General features: G+C 34.7%; 1 protein-coding gene across 2 annotated transcripts in view; it reads left to right on the forward strand.

Moving 5' to 3' along the window:
• Positions 1 to 17,978, forward strand: part of DCAF10 (DDB1 and CUL4 associated factor 10) — a 49,873-nt gene that overhangs the window by 11,200 nt on the left and 20,695 nt on the right. For both annotated transcript variants that reach the window (XM_023629691.2, XM_023629693.2), the window contains exon 3: positions 11,128 to 11,325. In XM_023629691.2, the coding sequence (XP_023485459.1) occupies positions 11,128 to 11,325 (198 nt within the window). The remainder of the gene's footprint in view (positions 1 to 11,127; positions 11,326 to 17,978) is intronic.

Genomic DNA, 17,978 nt, shown 5'->3' on the forward strand with positions numbered 1-17,978 from the left:
ATTTTCTCTTTTCTAAATTTTATGTAATGAGATTATATTACTTTTATAATGATTACTTTTAATGTTCAGAAAGAAAAAAATGTAGAAGTTACTTCTAGTCAAGGTGGCATACTGACTTTTGATGTAACGCCTATCTCCAAACACAACAGTAGATTAAATAGCACAAAAGACATAGCCAGGCTCTGAAACAACATAAACATTTTTGTGGGCCAGAAATGGAACAAAGACACAAAGCTGTTAGCACGGTTGACAGAAAGCACAAGCCCACTGGGTTTTCAGTCTGGCATTGACATGTAGTAGTTAGCTCCTGTCAGGAATCAAAAATACTCAAGTACTTCATGTGAGGCAGGAACCAGAGGCAGAATTATCACATGAAGCCAGTGGTTTGGTTGGCATGTCTGTCCCGTTTCTGAAAGGCTGAAAAAAGGAAAAAACTATTCATTACCTGGGGCTATAGGTTTTAGCTGATAAAGACACAGCCTCATGACTGGGAATTGAATGAAGCCATTGCTGACTCAGTAATTGAATGTGTATACATGATTGCTCCAGTATCATCATGAAACTGGAGCCCTTAATGTCATTATAAGGCCTAGTTGTGGATTAGGGGTCCAGAAATCCAATTGGGGGCTACTATAAAGCCATTAAATAGGAAGAGAGAGAGAGAAAAAGCCTTTCCTACTCAAAATGAGCCTATAACCAAAATTCCAAAACTTGTGAAGACATCTAATATTAATAGCATAACAGAACCAGCAACTAGAACAGGCATTTTCTCTGGATGAAATTAATTTTATGGAGTAGTCCAACAAAGACTTTATTTTAAAAAATAAATTATTTTATTTATTTTTTTTTGACTAGGTAATACATGCACGTGGTACAAAATTCAAAGGTACAAAAGGGTAAAGAGTGAAAAGTAAGTCTGTCTCCCACCTCTGTCCCCTAACCACCCAGTTCCCCTCCCCAGAGGCAACCACTATTACCAATTTCTTGCTGTCCTTTCTGAGATAGTTTATGCATGTACAAGCATATACACATACATACACTTTTATATAAATGGTAGCCTTCTACACATACTATTATATACCTTGGCTTTTTCACTTAAAAACATACTTAGAGATCATTCCAGTTTAGTGCCCATGGGATGATCTTATTCCTTTTAACGGCTGCATAGTATTCCATTGATTGGAAGAAACTTTAAAGCATTTTTAGGATGTTCAAAGAAATAAGTTAAGGGATACTTTCTGTTTAAAGAGAGCTCAAAATTATGAAACAAAACAGGTTAATGTGGAAAAGAATCAGTAGAACTCTTGGAAATTAAAAATGTAGTTGGTATATAAAAAACTCAATAGATGGGATAAATTTTACCCTTTACACCATTGATGAATTAATGGTTTGGAAAATAGTACTAAAAACTTCACCCAGAACACAGAACAAAGATAAAAATATGGATTGGTAATTAAAAGACATACAGGATTAATTGAGAGACTCCAATGTATATATAATAAGAATTACAGGGGCCGGCCCCATGGCCAAGTGGTTAAATTCGAGTGCTCTGCTTCAGCGGCCCAGTGTTTCGCTGGTTTGAATCCTGGGTGTGGACATGGCACTGCTCGTCAGACCATGCTGAGGTGGCATCCCACAAGCCACAACTAGAAGGACCCACAACTAAAAAAACACAACTATATACAGGGGGGCTTTGGGGAGAAAAAGAAAAGATAAAATCTTAAAAAAAAAAAAGAATTAGAGAAAAAGAAGATGCGGAGGTTAGTGGAGAACTAATGTTTGAAGATATAAAGCCTGAGAATTTTTAGCATTGAAGAAGAACCCGAATCCTTGAATCAAAAGTAAACTCTAGAATGTCAAGTAGGTTAAATAAAGATAAATCCACATTTAGATAGGTTGGGGTGAAACTCTAGACTATCAGAGATAAAGAGAAAATCTTAAAAGCCACCAAAGTTGGAAGGCAGATTCCCTCAGAGCTACCATAATTAAACTAACAGAAGGTTTCTCACCAGCAACAGTTGATGCTAGCAGAAAATGGAGTAATATCTTACTTACTAAGGCAAAATATATTTAGTACCATATCAGGTCCAGGTACCCTCTTATTCCCGAATGAGGAATTTTAATTAGGTGAAATGATAAATATTATTAATTATTAATAACAGAAAGAATAATTTAGGGTTTTTTGGGGGGGCACATTTAAAACAAAAGTTAAAACTAAAACTCTAGATTAGCACTATCCAATAGAATTATAATTCTAGCCACATATGAATTTTGAATTTTCTAGTCGTCACATTAAAAAATAAACACATGAAATTAATTTTTAATAATATATTTTATTTAACCAAGTATGTCTGAAATATCATTTCAATATATAATCAGTATAAAAATTATTGAGATATTTTACTTTCATTTTTTCTTGCTATATCTTCAAAATCCAGTGTATATTTTACACTTAGAGCACATCTCAATTCTGACTGGCCACATATGAAGGACTCAAAAGCCACATGTGGTTAATGGCTACCAAACTGGACAGTGTAGCTCTAGATAGTGACAACAAATAGGTAGGATGTATGGGGGAGTGTTGTTCAGTATCACGTGTTAAGGTCCACATCATGTTCAGAAGGAGGATAGAAATATTAAGTAATTTCAGACTCCTTCAGAAAAATGTATAATTAAATATATACAATGAAAAAAAAAAACTAAAAGTAACTAAAATAATAGAAATATATGTTATGCCTTCCAAACTAGCAGAAGGTGGGGGGCGAGAATATTGAAAACTTGATTAGTTCAGTAAAAGATAAGAAAGCTTAAAAAAGTAAAAAATAAAAAAGCAAAGGAAGGAGATGATAAATAGAAAACAAGAAATAGAAATAGTTCCAAATATATGAGTAGTTCACAAATGGATTGATCATCTTTATTAAAAGACACAGATACAGCAATTTAAATAAAAAACAAAATCATCTATATACTCTTTATAGAGATACAAAAAATAAAACTGCCCAGAAATGGGAAAAGAAAACTGATGTAGGTTATCATTATTGGACAGACGGAAGACCAAAGGCTTTAATAAGGATAAAGTGCAATGGTACATGTTAATAAAAGGGAAAATCCAGCAAGAAGATAGTAATCATCATGAACTTGTATGCGACTTGAAATATACAAAGCAAAAACAGAACGATAAGAAATTACAAGTCTAAAATCATAGTAAGAGATTTTAATATAGTTCCATCGAAAACTAGTAAATCAAGCAGATAAAAATTAGGCTATAGAAGATTTTAAAATATCCTGAACAACTTTTCTACTGAAAATCAAAATGCTAGATAAAATTTTAAATATATATATTTTTAGTGTATAGTTGAGCTGATAAGAAAGAAAGGAATCCTAGGGCCAGAAATGAAGTAGAAGCAGGAATGCAAAGAAGTAAATAGGTATTCAGCTGACTTTTACCATGGAGGCATCTGCCAAATGCTGGCAACCTTAAGCTTTGACAGGTATGAGGAGCACAGAGGATAGGAGAGTAAATTCCACAGACAGTTCAAGGTGAAGAGTCTAGGAGAAAACTCTGCATAAGGCTGGGACTTCAAAGGCTACGCTTTCAGCATAAAGGCGATCTAGAAATAAACCACCTGTTCATCTAGACTGTGGCATTGGATAGAGGAGTGTCAGAAAATCTCCCTGTGAATTTCTAACTACTAGCCAGCCTTCAAGCATGTGTGGGGCCCAAATTCACACCACCATATGGTCCAAACCCCTCCAGCCAGCAATTTTAAATTGGATCCAGGTTGGTAGTGCTGCCAGGTACCTGCATAAACAAATGCAAATCTTCTCTGGAGGAGAAAACTCGGTATTGAAAAGAAATCAGCTCTTCCCAAATTAATGTATAAATTTAGTGCAGTTTTAATCAGAATACCAAGAGGGTTAAAAAAAAACACAACAACAACTTGATTTTAAAATTCATATTGAACAGCAAAATGCCAGGAATATCTGAGACAGTTCTGAAGAAGACTAAGATGGTAAGAGTATTCACCCTCCAGATGCACTCTTAGAACAGAGATAGATTAAGTCAGCAATGGAAAGGAATAGAGCTTCCAGAAACACCCATGTGTATATGAAAATTTGATATATGACAGGAGAGGCATTACAAATCAGTGGGAGAGGGGAATGGAAAGGAGAGAATTAGTTATAGATATGAAAAAATAAAATAAAATCATATTTCTATCTCATACCATAACTAAAAATAACTGCCAGTTAAAGACCTAATTATGAAAGCACACCTTTAAAGCTTTAGAAGAAATAAAGAATATATTTATGTTCTAAGTATGAAAGGGATTTTTTTAGGATACAAAAAGCATAAACCATTAAGGACTGATAAATTCAACTGCGTTAAAATTTAAAACTTCACTGTAACTGAAGATATAACAGTGTGAGAAGATAAGCTACACGCTGGTGGGAGAAGATATTTTCAATTCACGTAACCAAAACAGGATTAGTGTCATAATATATAAGACAATTACCTTGGAACCAAAAAAGGAAGAGAATCACATAAGGGAAACTAAAATGAGCAATAAATATGGAAAGATTTTCAAGTTTACCAGTTATCATGGAAATGCAAATAAAAATAACAATGAAGAAATACCAAATATTGATAAAGATGTTGGGAAATAGAAACACTTAGATATTATTGATGGAGTACAGATTGGTAAAATTATTTTGAGGAGCAATTTAGCAATATCTGGTAAAATTGAAGATCAATTTTTTTTTTAAGAAATTAAAGCATGTGTGAACAAGGAGTTGTGTAAAGAAGGTTCATTATAGCATGACCAGTAATAGAAGTTGGAAACAAATCTCCATCAAAAGGAAGGTAGACAAATTCTGGTATACTCAGACAATGGAATACTATACATCAGTTAAAATAAATGAACTGGAAGCATCAGCATCTGAGACACATCTCAGAAACTCAAGGTTAAGCCAGAAAAGCAAATTGTAGAATGAGTTGTACAGTGTGATACCATTTATATAAAGTTTGAAAATATACAAACATGAGCTTGATGAGGGCATGTATTCGTCTGTTCTCTGTTCTATCCCTAGCACCTGGAACTGTGCCTGGCATGAAGTGGGTGCTCATTAAATATTTACAGAATAAATTGAATGCAGAACAATACTGTAAATTGTTTATGGATACATACTTAGGAATTCATGGTATTAAAAATTTGCATGAGGAGTGACAAACAACAAATTTTGGATAGTGGTTCCCTCTGGAGAGGGAGGGAGGGGAATGGGTTTGGGGAGGGATATAGAGGGTATTTTGTGTTTGTAATGTACCAAAAAAATCTGAAAGAACAAAATGTTAAAATTTGATAAAGCTGGGTGGTGGGTATCACAGGTGTTTGTTATATTCTTCACAATTTTCTCTGTTTCTAATATTTTACAATTTAAAGATTTCTTATCTCAAAAAGAAAAGACTTGTGGGGCTGGCCCCGTGGCGGAGTCGTTAAGTTCGCGCGCTCCGCTGCAGGCGGCCCAGTGTTTCATTGGTTCGAATCCTGGGCGCGGACATGGCACTGCTCATCAGACCACGCTGAGGCAGCGTCCCACATGCCACAACTAGAAGAACCCACAACGAAGAACATACAACTATGTACCGGGGGGGCTTTGGGGAGAAAAAGGAAAAAATAAAATCTTAAAAAAAAAAAAAGAAAAAAAAGAAAGAAAAGACTTGTGTCAAGAGTTTGCCCCTACTGAAAATGACCAATGACTAATCTGCTGTTAGAATTTGTGTTACCAATGCCAGCTCTCATTTGCTGCTATCGGTGTGCCTGCCCTAGTAGCCCACACCTACAAATTTGAATTTGCTTCTTATCTGTTGGTTAGAAAAAACAGATTTTGAAGCTTTTTTAATTGTTTTTTAATTTTTTTAAAGATTATGTTCATAAGTAATTTTCTTTCTTTCTTTATTGAGGAAGATTAGCCCTAAGCTAACATCTGCTGCCAATCCTCCTCTCTTTGCTGAGGAAGATAGGCCCTGAGCTAACATCCGTGCCCATCTTCCTCTACTTTATACGTGGGACGCCTACCACAGCATGGCTTGCCAAGCAGTGCCATGTCTGCACCCGGGATCCGAACCGGCGAACCCCGGGCTGCTGAAGCGGAGCGTGGGAACTTAACTGCTGTGCCACCGTGCTGGCCCCTGAAGCTTTTTTAGAAGTACATATAACTTGAGAGTTTTGAGTGAGGATCTGAGGGGTCCTCTGGCATGAGCTTAAGTGTACATTACTTATTAATAATACTAACTTCCATTTTTTGAGTACTTACCATGTGCCAAACCTTCTGTGAAGCACTGTTCACACATTATGTTGTTTAATCCTCACAGTATCCTAATATGAGACAGATATTGTACCCATTTTAAGGAATGAAGAAACTGCAACTCAGATAAAGAGACTTGCCCAAGATCTTAGATATAGTAAGTGATAGGGCTGGAATTCATATTCAGTTCCATTAGACCAACTCACTCACTGTTCAGAGATGTGGGCATGCATTTCCTGATTTGGTTCTAGATAGTCATTTTGCAGTTAATTAGTAATGTCTTCTAGTTTATTTCTTAGTTTTGAGGTTTGCTTATCTTGTAAAATAAAAATATTGATAGTCGTGGAGAGTATTTTCTGTTGCTTCATATTTAGGGAAAGTAAGGGGAAAGGTATGTAATTTAAATTCTTAAACCAATTATACCGGCTTACTTCTCACTCACTATGACTCTGTAAGCCGATTTAAGAATACATTAAATAATCAAGGTCCCACCAATTATGAGGTTACAGGGAGAACTGAGGTTATCATAAGACTATTTACTTAGTGATATGGCAATTAAAAAATAATACCCATTTAAATATCCCAGAATCTACTTTTCCCTCTGATTGTCTTTGTTGGTCTTTTCCTCATTGTTATATTTTAAACAATAATGTAAGTGCAATGCTTACCACTGGGAACATGAAATTTCTTATCTTGCAAAGAATGTAGAATTTCACAAAACCCTGAGAATAATGTTGGAGAACTGATCATTTATATATCAAATCATCAGCAAATGAGGATCTGATAGAGTTAGACTAGTTATCAATTAGAGACAAGAAAATGACAGAAATGATGGCATGATAGACACTTCTAAGAAGTATGTGAATGTCTCATAGGACTACGGAAAGGCCCCTGGGAAAGTTGATAAAGCCTTTGCATGTTATATGGAAATCACCCTCTTTTTTATTATAGTACAAAACCTCAAATATGAAGTAAGGATGTTATATTCTGCTGTCATGATTTCACTGGAAAGATTATGAAAAAAACCCAAACATTTAATTTACTTGTTCTAGGAATTTGTATATAATTAAATAAATGTAAAAAGGTTGGTTGTTTTTTTTGCGCGGAAGATTAGCCCTGAGCTAATATCTTGCTGCCAATCCTCCTCTTTTTGCTGAGGAAGATAGGCCCTGAGCTAACATCCGTGCCCATCTTCCTCCACTTTATATGTGGGACGCCTACCACAGCATGGCTTGCCAAGTGGTGCCATGTCTGCACCTGGGAGCCGAACTGGCGAACCCCGGGCTGCCGAAGCAAAACGTGTGCACTTAACCGCTGCGCCACCTGGCCAGCTCCAAGGGTTATTTTCATGATTTTTTAGCTTGTTTTTTTAAGATAGTCAACAACACTTTCTTTCCCTTGTACAATGAAATGTGGGTACCCGTTTTAAGAAAATCATGTTTCAATTGCTGTTATCCTTTACCAATTATCCTCTCATAATGAAGACCTCAGTTTATCCAGAGCTGTTATAGTCGTATGTTGGGTTTGATGGGGACTTGTGGAGAAATTCTATAATTCAGAAACTCATAGATTTCAGTGTGTGAAGGAATGTTTCTTGTTTATTAGAGACTATAGAGTTAAAAATACTTTACAATTATTAACTTATTAGGCTAGACTGAGTTTTAATTTGAGAAGATTGAGCCAGATCTCCAAGGACTTTTCTAACACTTTGCATTCTCTAAATCTCTTACTTTGCGATAAGAATTGTTTTAGATTCTTTAACTGGTCTCCTAGTCTACATTCTTAATTTTCTATAATTTATGTACTATTTTTACCAATGATTCTCCAATACCAAAAATTTTAACAGGTAATATTTTGAGGCAAAAATGAGAAAACTAAAGTTAAAGTATTATATTTTTCCTTGAGGTAAACTTATTCAATTAAAAAGTATTAGCTTTTGTTCCAAGATTATATTCTTTCTACATTATTGGTATTAAAATATCCTTTCATGCAACAATGCTAATTTTTTCAGTGGCCTTATTGACAAAAACTTAAAAACTGATTCTCTACTTTATTTTATTTTTTATGAAAATCCAAGAGTTTTAGAACCTAGCCACCTCAGAGATCTTTCTGAAACTCTTATCTAATCATGTCACTCTCTTGCTTAAAACTCTTCAGGGAGGAGGGACCTCTGTGACCTTCAGTAATATAATCCCACTGAGGTTTTGAATCCATATGTGCATTAAGTATTTTCTGTAGACTAAATAAAATATCTTAATTATATTTTTTCCTAAAATTTTCAAATGTGTGAAGATACCATTATGATCATGATCAATTTATTTTAAAAGTTTGACTCACTTTCCAGTAGCTTTTTTCATTGTGTATTTTTTTCATTTATATAATTCCTGTCAGGTGTGAAGTCATTGAAATATTTTTACTTTAAAAAGCCTCATCAGTAAATATAAAACTATAAGGGAAGAAATGGATTCGGCAATATAATAATTAAAATTTTGATACAGTAAGAAAACATATAAACCACATTGAAAGATAGAAATATATGTGGAAAATGTATTCAACATTGTATTTGAAAAATGGAGGTATATTATCCTCACTATAAAGAGATTTTATAACTCAATAATAAAAGTAATACTGTGGTAGGAAAATCAGCAAGGAACACAAATAGCAATTCACAAAAGAAATCTTCTAATTAATATGAAAAAAGTTCAACTTTACTATAAATAAAAGTTTCATCTTAAAATAAGATATTTTTTCCTAGCACTTAGCAGAATTAAAAAATATCTGTGTGGCAAGGATTTAGAGAAATAGATACTCTCCTAACTGCTGGTAGAACTATATATTGGTATGTTCTTTTGAGGACAATTTGGCTATATGTATCAAAAGTCTTACATTTAAAAAAATCTCTTTTTAATTAGCAATACATTTTTCTGGGAATGTGCTTTAAAAATAACTATGGATGTGATCAATATTTGACTGTTAGGATGTCCATCATAGTGTTTTTTAATAGTAACAAATTGGAAGAAATGTAAACATCCAACAATTGCATATTTGTTTAAAAAAAAGATTAGAGTTCATACAGTGAATGCTGTTCAGCCATTACAAATGATTTTTGTCAATAAATCTTTAATGACATGGCAAAATAGTTATTAGATAGAATTAGGTTTGAAATATAGGAATTAGGCTAAATATCAATAACTGGTTATTTTTGGTGGCAGATTTTTTTCCTTTTAAAAAATATTTTCAATGGGCATGTATTTATAATTAAAAGATAGTTATTGGGAATCATTATAGAATAAATCCATGATATAGTCTCTGCTTGTCTCTACTTTCCCACATGCAGCACTCCTAACGACTCTTGCCTCTAAGAGTACACCATCCTCTTACCTGCCTCTGTGCCTCTGCCTACTCCTTGGGCACTCAAGTTCTTGCTCATCTTTTAAAGTCAGTTCAAATGACACCACCATGAAGTCTTTCCCAACTACCCTCTTTTCTTTGCTTATTCCACACAATTATTTTGTATAATTATGTATTTATAGTATCTTCTCCACTAGGCAGTGAACTCCTATCTCATTCAGCCATTTGATAAATATTTGTGAGTGCTTATTATGTTCCTGGGACTCTATGTGTGTTGGGTACTGCAGATCTAACCATGCTCTACGCAGGCAGGTTCTCCTTGCCTTCAAGGAGTTAATAGCCTTGTAAAATTATTCCTTACACTGTGATATTAAGTGTTATGATAGAAGTGTAGAGTGCTTTGGGAGATTAGAAGATTGGTAAATCTACCCCACGCTGGATAGAGAGGGAAGGCTTCCTGGAGCGGATGAAAGCTGAACATTAAAGAGAAAGCAAGTGTTAGCCAGGTCAAGGGGGAGTGGGAAGGTGGTTTTAGGTGGCAGAAACAGCCTGTACAAAGGCCTGGAATTTTAAAATCGTGTTAAGTTTCAGGAAGGTCATTATGATGTTTGTGGATACTGAGGTTTATTTCTGACAGAAAATAATTATATATAATTCTATCTTGGAAGAAGCTCCAGAATTAATTTTTTCTACAAGAGGTTAGGAAGTCATACATAACAGCATATGTTAGAGAAAGCATCCTAATGTTGAATTAGGCAGAAATTCAAGTGTAATTGGTAGGTTTGTTATTTTTTAAGTATTTGTATAAAACATATTCTTACTGAGGATTGAGAAATGAGTGTAAAATAATTAAAAGTCTGAATTATAGAGAACGGATTTTGATTGTCTATCTTGTAATCTTGACTGGTCCTAATAAAATATTGCTGAGGGAGATTGTTTGGGGAATGCCTTTGAACTAACAGATAAAAATGGATGGCATTTTAATAGCAATTTTTGTATGTAAATGTCTTCTAAATAGAAAGAGAAGTTACTTGTAGCAGAGTAAATGTTTCTCATAGTTGTGAGCCCTTTACACTTAACACATCTCCCTCAGCATTCAGTCTTCAACATCTCCTCTGTCTCCTATTAAATTGTTTCTTACCATTTGTGTTTCCTATACAGATTCTAAAGTTCTTTCTCTGTAGCACTGTTGTCCAAAACACCTACCCTATTTCCAGTTCCAAATAAAAATCCATAATGTAAAGCAAATGGATAACATTGCAGTGTGGCCCTCGTTTAACCATAGTATCCTTTCCTGAGATTATGTGAATTATACTTACTATTTATTGTATATCAGAATCACTGGGTTTATACAGTGAATTTGTAGTCCTTTTTTGTTCATTTGTTTTCTTGACTAGGTAATATAGAGACTGCTTCTCAAGTTTTCTTTAATGAGATATTAAATAAACCAGGTTTTTTTTTTCTGCTTTGTAGATTTCTTGATAACCGGCTGTTTGCTACCTGCTCTGATGACACTACAATAGCACTATGGGATCTGAGAAAATTGAACACCAAAGTATGCACTTTACATGGTCACACTAGCTGGGTGAAGAACATCGAATATGATACTAATACAAGACTCTTAGTAACGTCAGGATTTGATGGAAATGTCATTATTTGGGACACCAACAGGTTTGTGAATAGGAAACCACGTTAGGATTATGAACAAAAAAATTTTTTTAAAGATGGCAAACAAATTCAGTGTTGTGTCTTAGCCTTCGTGTCTCTTTAGGAGAAAGAAACTGGCTTTGGGAAAAGCAAGCAAAAAGTGATTTCATCTTTTGTTACTTGCACTTAGTCATATATTGTGACTAAAAAATTTGGAGAAAATTATGTGGAAAGGAGACCAAATAGTATAGTTAATGATGAAAACTGGTTTATAAGATGAGTTTCCTGAATTTAAGGAATTTAAGGAAAAATATTTTTGTTATTCCCTTTGTAGAGCTCTTTTTCACTCTTTGGACCTTCAGTTCTAATCTATTTATTTTATAATCTTTGCACTTTGTTTTCATGCATTAAAAGAGTAGTTTCTTAGTTGGAGTGGTACTGATCCTTAGGGAAATGTTTGGAAATGATGTGTGGCGCAGTTTTAGTTGTTGCTATGGGAGAAGAGAGGAGACTTCCTCTGGCATAGTCAGCAGGGATCAGGGTTTCTAGACATCCTACAGTGCACAGCACAGTTGGCACAGTGGACCAGTTGTCCCACCTAAAATGTCAGTAATGCCTCTGTTGTGAAACACTTTATAAAGTGTCTTCTTACAGAGAAGTTGATTATTTTAAAGAGCTGAAGTTTGAGGAATAATGAAAATATTTCTATCTTATTGCTAGCTATGGTGAAATGACAATCCACTAAGACACCAGAATCATTTCTGAAATAGTCTTTTCAGAGATCATATGTAAAAAGAGAGGGAGATATTCTTAAAGATTTCTAGCTACACATATTGTTGAGCAGAGGATAGAGCTACTGATTATCTTCACACTAAGACAAGCCTACCTGTTACAATTTGGAAATAAATTTATTTTTTAAAATTTAGAAATAAAATTTGAATTGGAATATAAATGATAGTTTCCAAATTAATAGAAGGATAAAAGCTAATAAAACAGGATCAATCCAACAGAGGCAGAGAAGAAGGGGGAAAAATCATTAAAAAAACCCAAACAGGTGAATTCAGAAGCACAAAAATATGGTAGGCAGATAATCCAAATATCAATAATCACAATAAATGTATATTGTCTAAAGTAGCCAGTTAAAAGTGTTACATTGGATTAAAAAGCAAAACCAAACTATATGCTCTTTGTAAGGGACATATCTAAAATGTATAAATGCAGGAAGTTTGAAAGTAAAGTGATGGGAAAAAATAACAGGCAAATTCAAATCAAAGAAAAGCAGTTATATCTACATTAATAGTAGGCAAAATAGAGTTTAAGACATAAACAATTATTAGTGATAAAAAAGATAGTATCTTAAAAGTTTGTATCACTAGAACATAAAAGAATTCTTAGCTTGTATGCATCTAATAACATACCCTCAAACCATAAAAAGCAAAAATGAACCGAATTACAAGAAAAAAGTGAGAATCCTCATTTAAGTGGAAAATATTAAGACTATTCTCTCATTTACTAATAGATAAAATAAACCAAGAAATTAGTAAGGCTATAGAAGATTCTAATAGTCTTAATAAACTTGATATATTAGTCATATTTAGAATTCTGCTCCCAACCAACAATGAATACGTCCTCTGAAGCAAACTTAGAACATGCACAAAAACTGAGCATGTACTAGACCATGACATCAGTCTCAACCAGTATCAAAGAATTCTTACCACACGAACTATTTTCTCTGAACTCAGTACAGTTTACACAGGTAACTAAAAGTTCCCATGTTTGGAGACTTATAAACTCACTTCCTAAATAATTCGAGAAGAAATCATAGTGAAATCAGAAGATAGATGGAAAATTAATGAACTAAGCATCTTATTCAAAAAACTGGAAAATGATTTTTAAAAAAGGGTAAACCCGGTGAAAGTAGATGTATGGAAATGGTAAAGATAAAAGCATAAATTAATGAACTTGAAAGTGAAAATATAAGAATGACTTTTTTAAAGCCTGTTCTTTGAAAAAGCTAATTGAATATACAGTTCCATGATAAGATTCATCAAGAGAAAAAAGAGAGAAGACACAAATAAATAATCTTAGCAACGAAAAAGGAAACAACAAAAAAATATAACATAGAGTAAAATAATAAGATCAGGTTTTTTTTATTTTTTTAATTGAGTTATTGATAGGTTACAATCTTGTGAAATTTCAGTTGTACATTAATGTTTGTCAGTCATGTTGTAGGTGCACCACTTCACCCTTTGTGCCCAGCCCCCACCCCACCTTTCCCCTGGTATCCACTAAACTGTTCTTAGTCCATAATTTTAAATTCCTCATATGAGTGGAGTCATACACAGATTATCCTTCTCTCGCTGGCTTATTTCACTTAACATAATTCTCTCAAGGTCCATCCATGTTATTGCAAATGGAATGATTTTGTTCTCTTTTGCAGCTGAGTAGTATTCCATTGTATATATGTACCACATCTTCTTTATCCATTCGTCTGTTGCTGGACACTTAGGTTGCTTCCACATCTTGGCTATTGTAAACAGTGCTGCAGTAAACATTGGGGTACATAGGACTTTTGGGATTGCTGACTTCAAGCTCTTTGGGTAAATACCCAGTAGTGGGATGGCTGGATCGTATGGTAGTTCTATTTTTAATTTTTTGAGGAATCTCCATACTGTTTTCCATAGTGGCTGCACCAGTTTGCATTCCCACCAGCAGTGTATGAGGGTTCCTTTTTCTCCGAAACCTCTCCAACATTTGTTGCTATTAGTTTTAGATATTTTTGTCATTCTAACGGGTGTAAGGTGATATCTTAGTGTAGTTTTGATTTGCATTTCCCTGATGATCAGCGATGATGAGCATCTTTTCATGTGCCTATTGGCCATCAGTATATCTTCTTTGGAGAAATGTCTGTTCATGTCTCCAGCCCATTTTTTGATTGGGTTGTTTGATGTTTTGTTGTTGAGTTGCGAGAGTTCTTTATATATTATGGATATTAAGCCTTTGTCAGATATATGACTTGCAAATATTTTTGCCCAGTTAGTGGGTTGTTTTTTTGTTTCAATCCTGTTTTCATTTGCCTTGAAGAAGCTCTTTAATCTGATGAAGTCCCATTTGTTTATTCTTTCTATTGTTTTCCTTCTCTGAGAAGACATGGTGTCCGAAAAGATCCTTTTAATACTGATGTCAAAGAGTGTACTGCCTACGTTTTCTTCCAGAAGCCTTATGGTTTCAGGTCTCACCTTTAGGTCTTTGATCCATTTTGAGTTTATTTTGGTGAATGGTGAAAAAGAATGGTCAATTTTCATTCTTTTACATGTGGCTTTCCAGTTTTCCCAGCACCATTTGTTGAAAAGACTTTCTTTTTTCCATTGTATGCCCTCAGCTCCTTTGTCAAAGATAAGCTGTCCATAGATGTGTGGTTTTATTTCTGGGCTTTCAATTCTGTTCCATTGATCTGTGCACCTGTTTTTGTACCAGTACCATGCTGTTTTGATTACTGTAGCTTTGTAGTATGTTTTGAAGTCAGGGATTGTGATGCCTCCCGTTTTGTTCTTTTTTCTCAGGATTGCTTTAGAAATTCGGGGTCTTTTGTTGCCCCATATGAATTTTAGGATTCTTTGCTCTAATTCTGTAAAGAATGTCATTGGGATTCTGATTGGGATGGCGTTGAATCTGTAGATTGCTTTAGGTAGAATGGATATTTTAACTATGTTTATTCTTCCAATCCATGTACATGGAATGTCTTTCCATCTCCTTATGTCATCATCCAATTCTCTCAGAAAGGCCTTGTAATTTTCATTATATAGGTCCTTCACTTCCTTAGTTAAATTTACCCCAAGGTATTTTATTCTTTTTGTTGCGATTGTGAATGGTATTGTATTCTTGAGTTCTTTTTCTTTTGGTTCATTACTGGAGTATAGAACTGCTACTGATTTATGCAAATTAATTTTATACCCTGCAACTTTGCTGTAGTTGTTGATTACTTCTAACAGTTTTCCAATGGATTCTTTGGGGTTTTATATATATAAGATCATGTCGTCTGCAAACAGCGAGAGTTTCACTTCTTCCCTCCCTATTTGGATTCCTTTTATTCCTTTTTCTTGCCTGATTGCTCTGGCCAGGACCTCCAGTACTATGTTAAATAAGAGTGGTGATAGAGGGCATCCTTGTCTCATTCCTGTTTTCAGGGGGATGGGGTTCAGTTTTTGCCCATTGAGTATGCTGTTGGCTATGGGTTTCTCGTATATGGCCTTTATTATGTTGAGGTAGTTTCCTTCTATGCCCATTTTGTTAAGAGTTTTTATCATAAATGGCTGTTGGATCTTGTCAAATGCCTTCTCTGCATCTATTGAGATGATCATGTGGTTTTTATTCCTCAGTTTGTTGATGTGGTGTATCACGTTGATTGATTTGCGGATGTTGAACCATGCCTGTGTCCCTGGTATGAATCCCACCTGATCCTGATGTATGATTCTTTTGATGAATTGCTGAATTCTGGTTGCCAAAATTTTGTTTAGAATTTTTGCATGTATGTTCATCAGTGATATTGGCCTGTAGTTCTCTTTTTTCGTGGTGTCCTTGTCAGGTTTTGGTATCAGCGTGATATTAGCCTCATAGAATGTGTTAGGAAGTGTTCCATCTTCCCTAATTTTTTGGAATAGCTTGAAAAGGATAGGTATTAAATCCTCTCTGAAAGTTTGGTAGAATTCCCCAGGAAATCCACCTGGTCCTGGGGTTTTATTCTTTGGGATGTTTTTGATTGCTGTTTCAATCTCTTTCCTTGTGATTGGTCTGTTCAAATTGTCTGCCTCTTCTTGAGTGAGCTTTGGGAGATTGTAGGAGTCCAAGAATTTATCCATTTCCTCTAGGTTATCCATTCTGTTGGCATGTAGTTTTTTGTAGTATTCTCTTATAATCTGTTGTATTTCTGCAGAGTTTGTTGTTATTTCTCCTCGCTCATTTCTGATTTTGTTTATTTGAGCTTTCTCCCTTTTTTTCTTTGTAAGTCTGGCTAGTGGTTTGTCAATTTTATTTATCTTCTCAAAAAACCAGCTCTTTGTCTCATTGATCCTTTCTACTGCCTTTTTCGTTTCAATAGTATTTATTTCTGCTCTGATTTTTATTATTTCTCTCCTTCTGCTGACTTTGGGTTTCATTTGTTCTTTTTTCTCTAGTTCAGTTAGGTGTGCTTTAAGGTTGCTTATTTGGGATTTTTCTTGTTTGTTAAGATGTGCCTGTATTGCGATGAATTTTCCTCTTAATACAGCTTTTGCTGTGTCCCATATGAGTTGGTATGGCATGCTATCATTTTCATTTGTTTCCAGGTATTTTTTAATTTCTTCTTTAATTTCTTCAATGATCCATTGCTTGTTCAGTAGTGGGTTGTTTAGTCTCCACATCTTTGTGCCTTTCTCTGCTTTTTCCTGTAATTAATTTCTAGCCTTATAGCACTGTGATCTGAGAAGATGCTTGTTATTTCAATTTTTTTAAATTTGTAGAGGCTTGTCTTGTTTCCCAACATATGGTCTATCCTAGAGAATGTTCCATGTGCACTTGAGAAGAATGTGTATTCAGCTCTTTCAGGGTGAAGTGATCTATATGTGTCTATTAAGTCCAATTGTTTTAGTTTTTCATTCAGCTCCACTATTTCCTTGTTGATTTTCTGTCTGGATGATCTGTCCATTGATGTGAGTGGGGTGTTGAGGTCCCCTACTATTATTGTGTTGTTTTTAACATCTTCCTTTAGGTCTGTTAATAGTTGCTTTATGAATCTTGGTGCTCCTGTGTTGGGTGCATAGATATTTATAAGCATTATTTCTTCTTGATGAAGTGTCCCTTTGATCATTATATATTGTCCCTCTGTGTCTCTCTTTACCTGTCTTATTTTGAAATCCACTTGGTCTGATATGAGAATTGCAACACCTGCCTTTTTTTCCTTGCTATTTGCTTGAAGTATTGTCCTCCACCCCTTCACCCTGAGTCTGTGTTTGTCCTTGGGGCTGAGGTGTGTTTCCTGGAGGCAACAAATTGTTGGATCGTGTTCTTTAATCCACTTTGCCACTCTGTGTCTTTTTATTGGAGAGTTCAATCTGTTCACATTGAGAGTGATTATTGATGCATGTGGACTTAGTGCTGTTAATCTGTCGCTCGTTATCTTGTTTTCCTGCATTTCTTTTCCTGTTTGCTTTAGACTACCCATTTAATACTGCAATTTCTTATGCTGGGTTTCTTAGATTTTTGCTTATTTATGATTTGTGACTCTGTTCTGTACTTTATTTTAGTGTCTACCTTGAAGTTTGTATTTAGAATCTCGTGTATAATATAGTCTATTCTCTGGTGGTCTCTTACTTACTTGACCAATACTGATTTAGACCCTTTGCTCTTCCCCTCCTAAATAATTATTTTCATTTTTTATTCCAACTCATCTTATTAATTGGTAGTTAGAGTGCTAAGATCGTCCTTGTTTTGGTAGTTTCCTTACCTTTACCCTAATGCTATAATTGAATATTTGCTATCCTGTTCTGGTTCTATCCATCGGTCTCCCTAGTCTGTGGATTGTGTCCCCTTTCTCCCTTTTTTCTTTTTTCAAGTATGAGCGCCTTCTTGAGGATTTCTTGTAATGGAGGGCCTTTAGTTACAAATTCCCTTAACTTTTGTTTGTCTGGAAAAGATTTAAT

The sequence above is a fragment of the Equus caballus genome, chromosome 25 (genome assembly GCF_041296265.1).
Source record: "Equus caballus isolate H_3958 breed thoroughbred chromosome 25, TB-T2T, whole genome shotgun sequence".
Taxonomy (NCBI): Eukaryota; Metazoa; Chordata; class Mammalia; order Perissodactyla; family Equidae; genus Equus; species Equus caballus.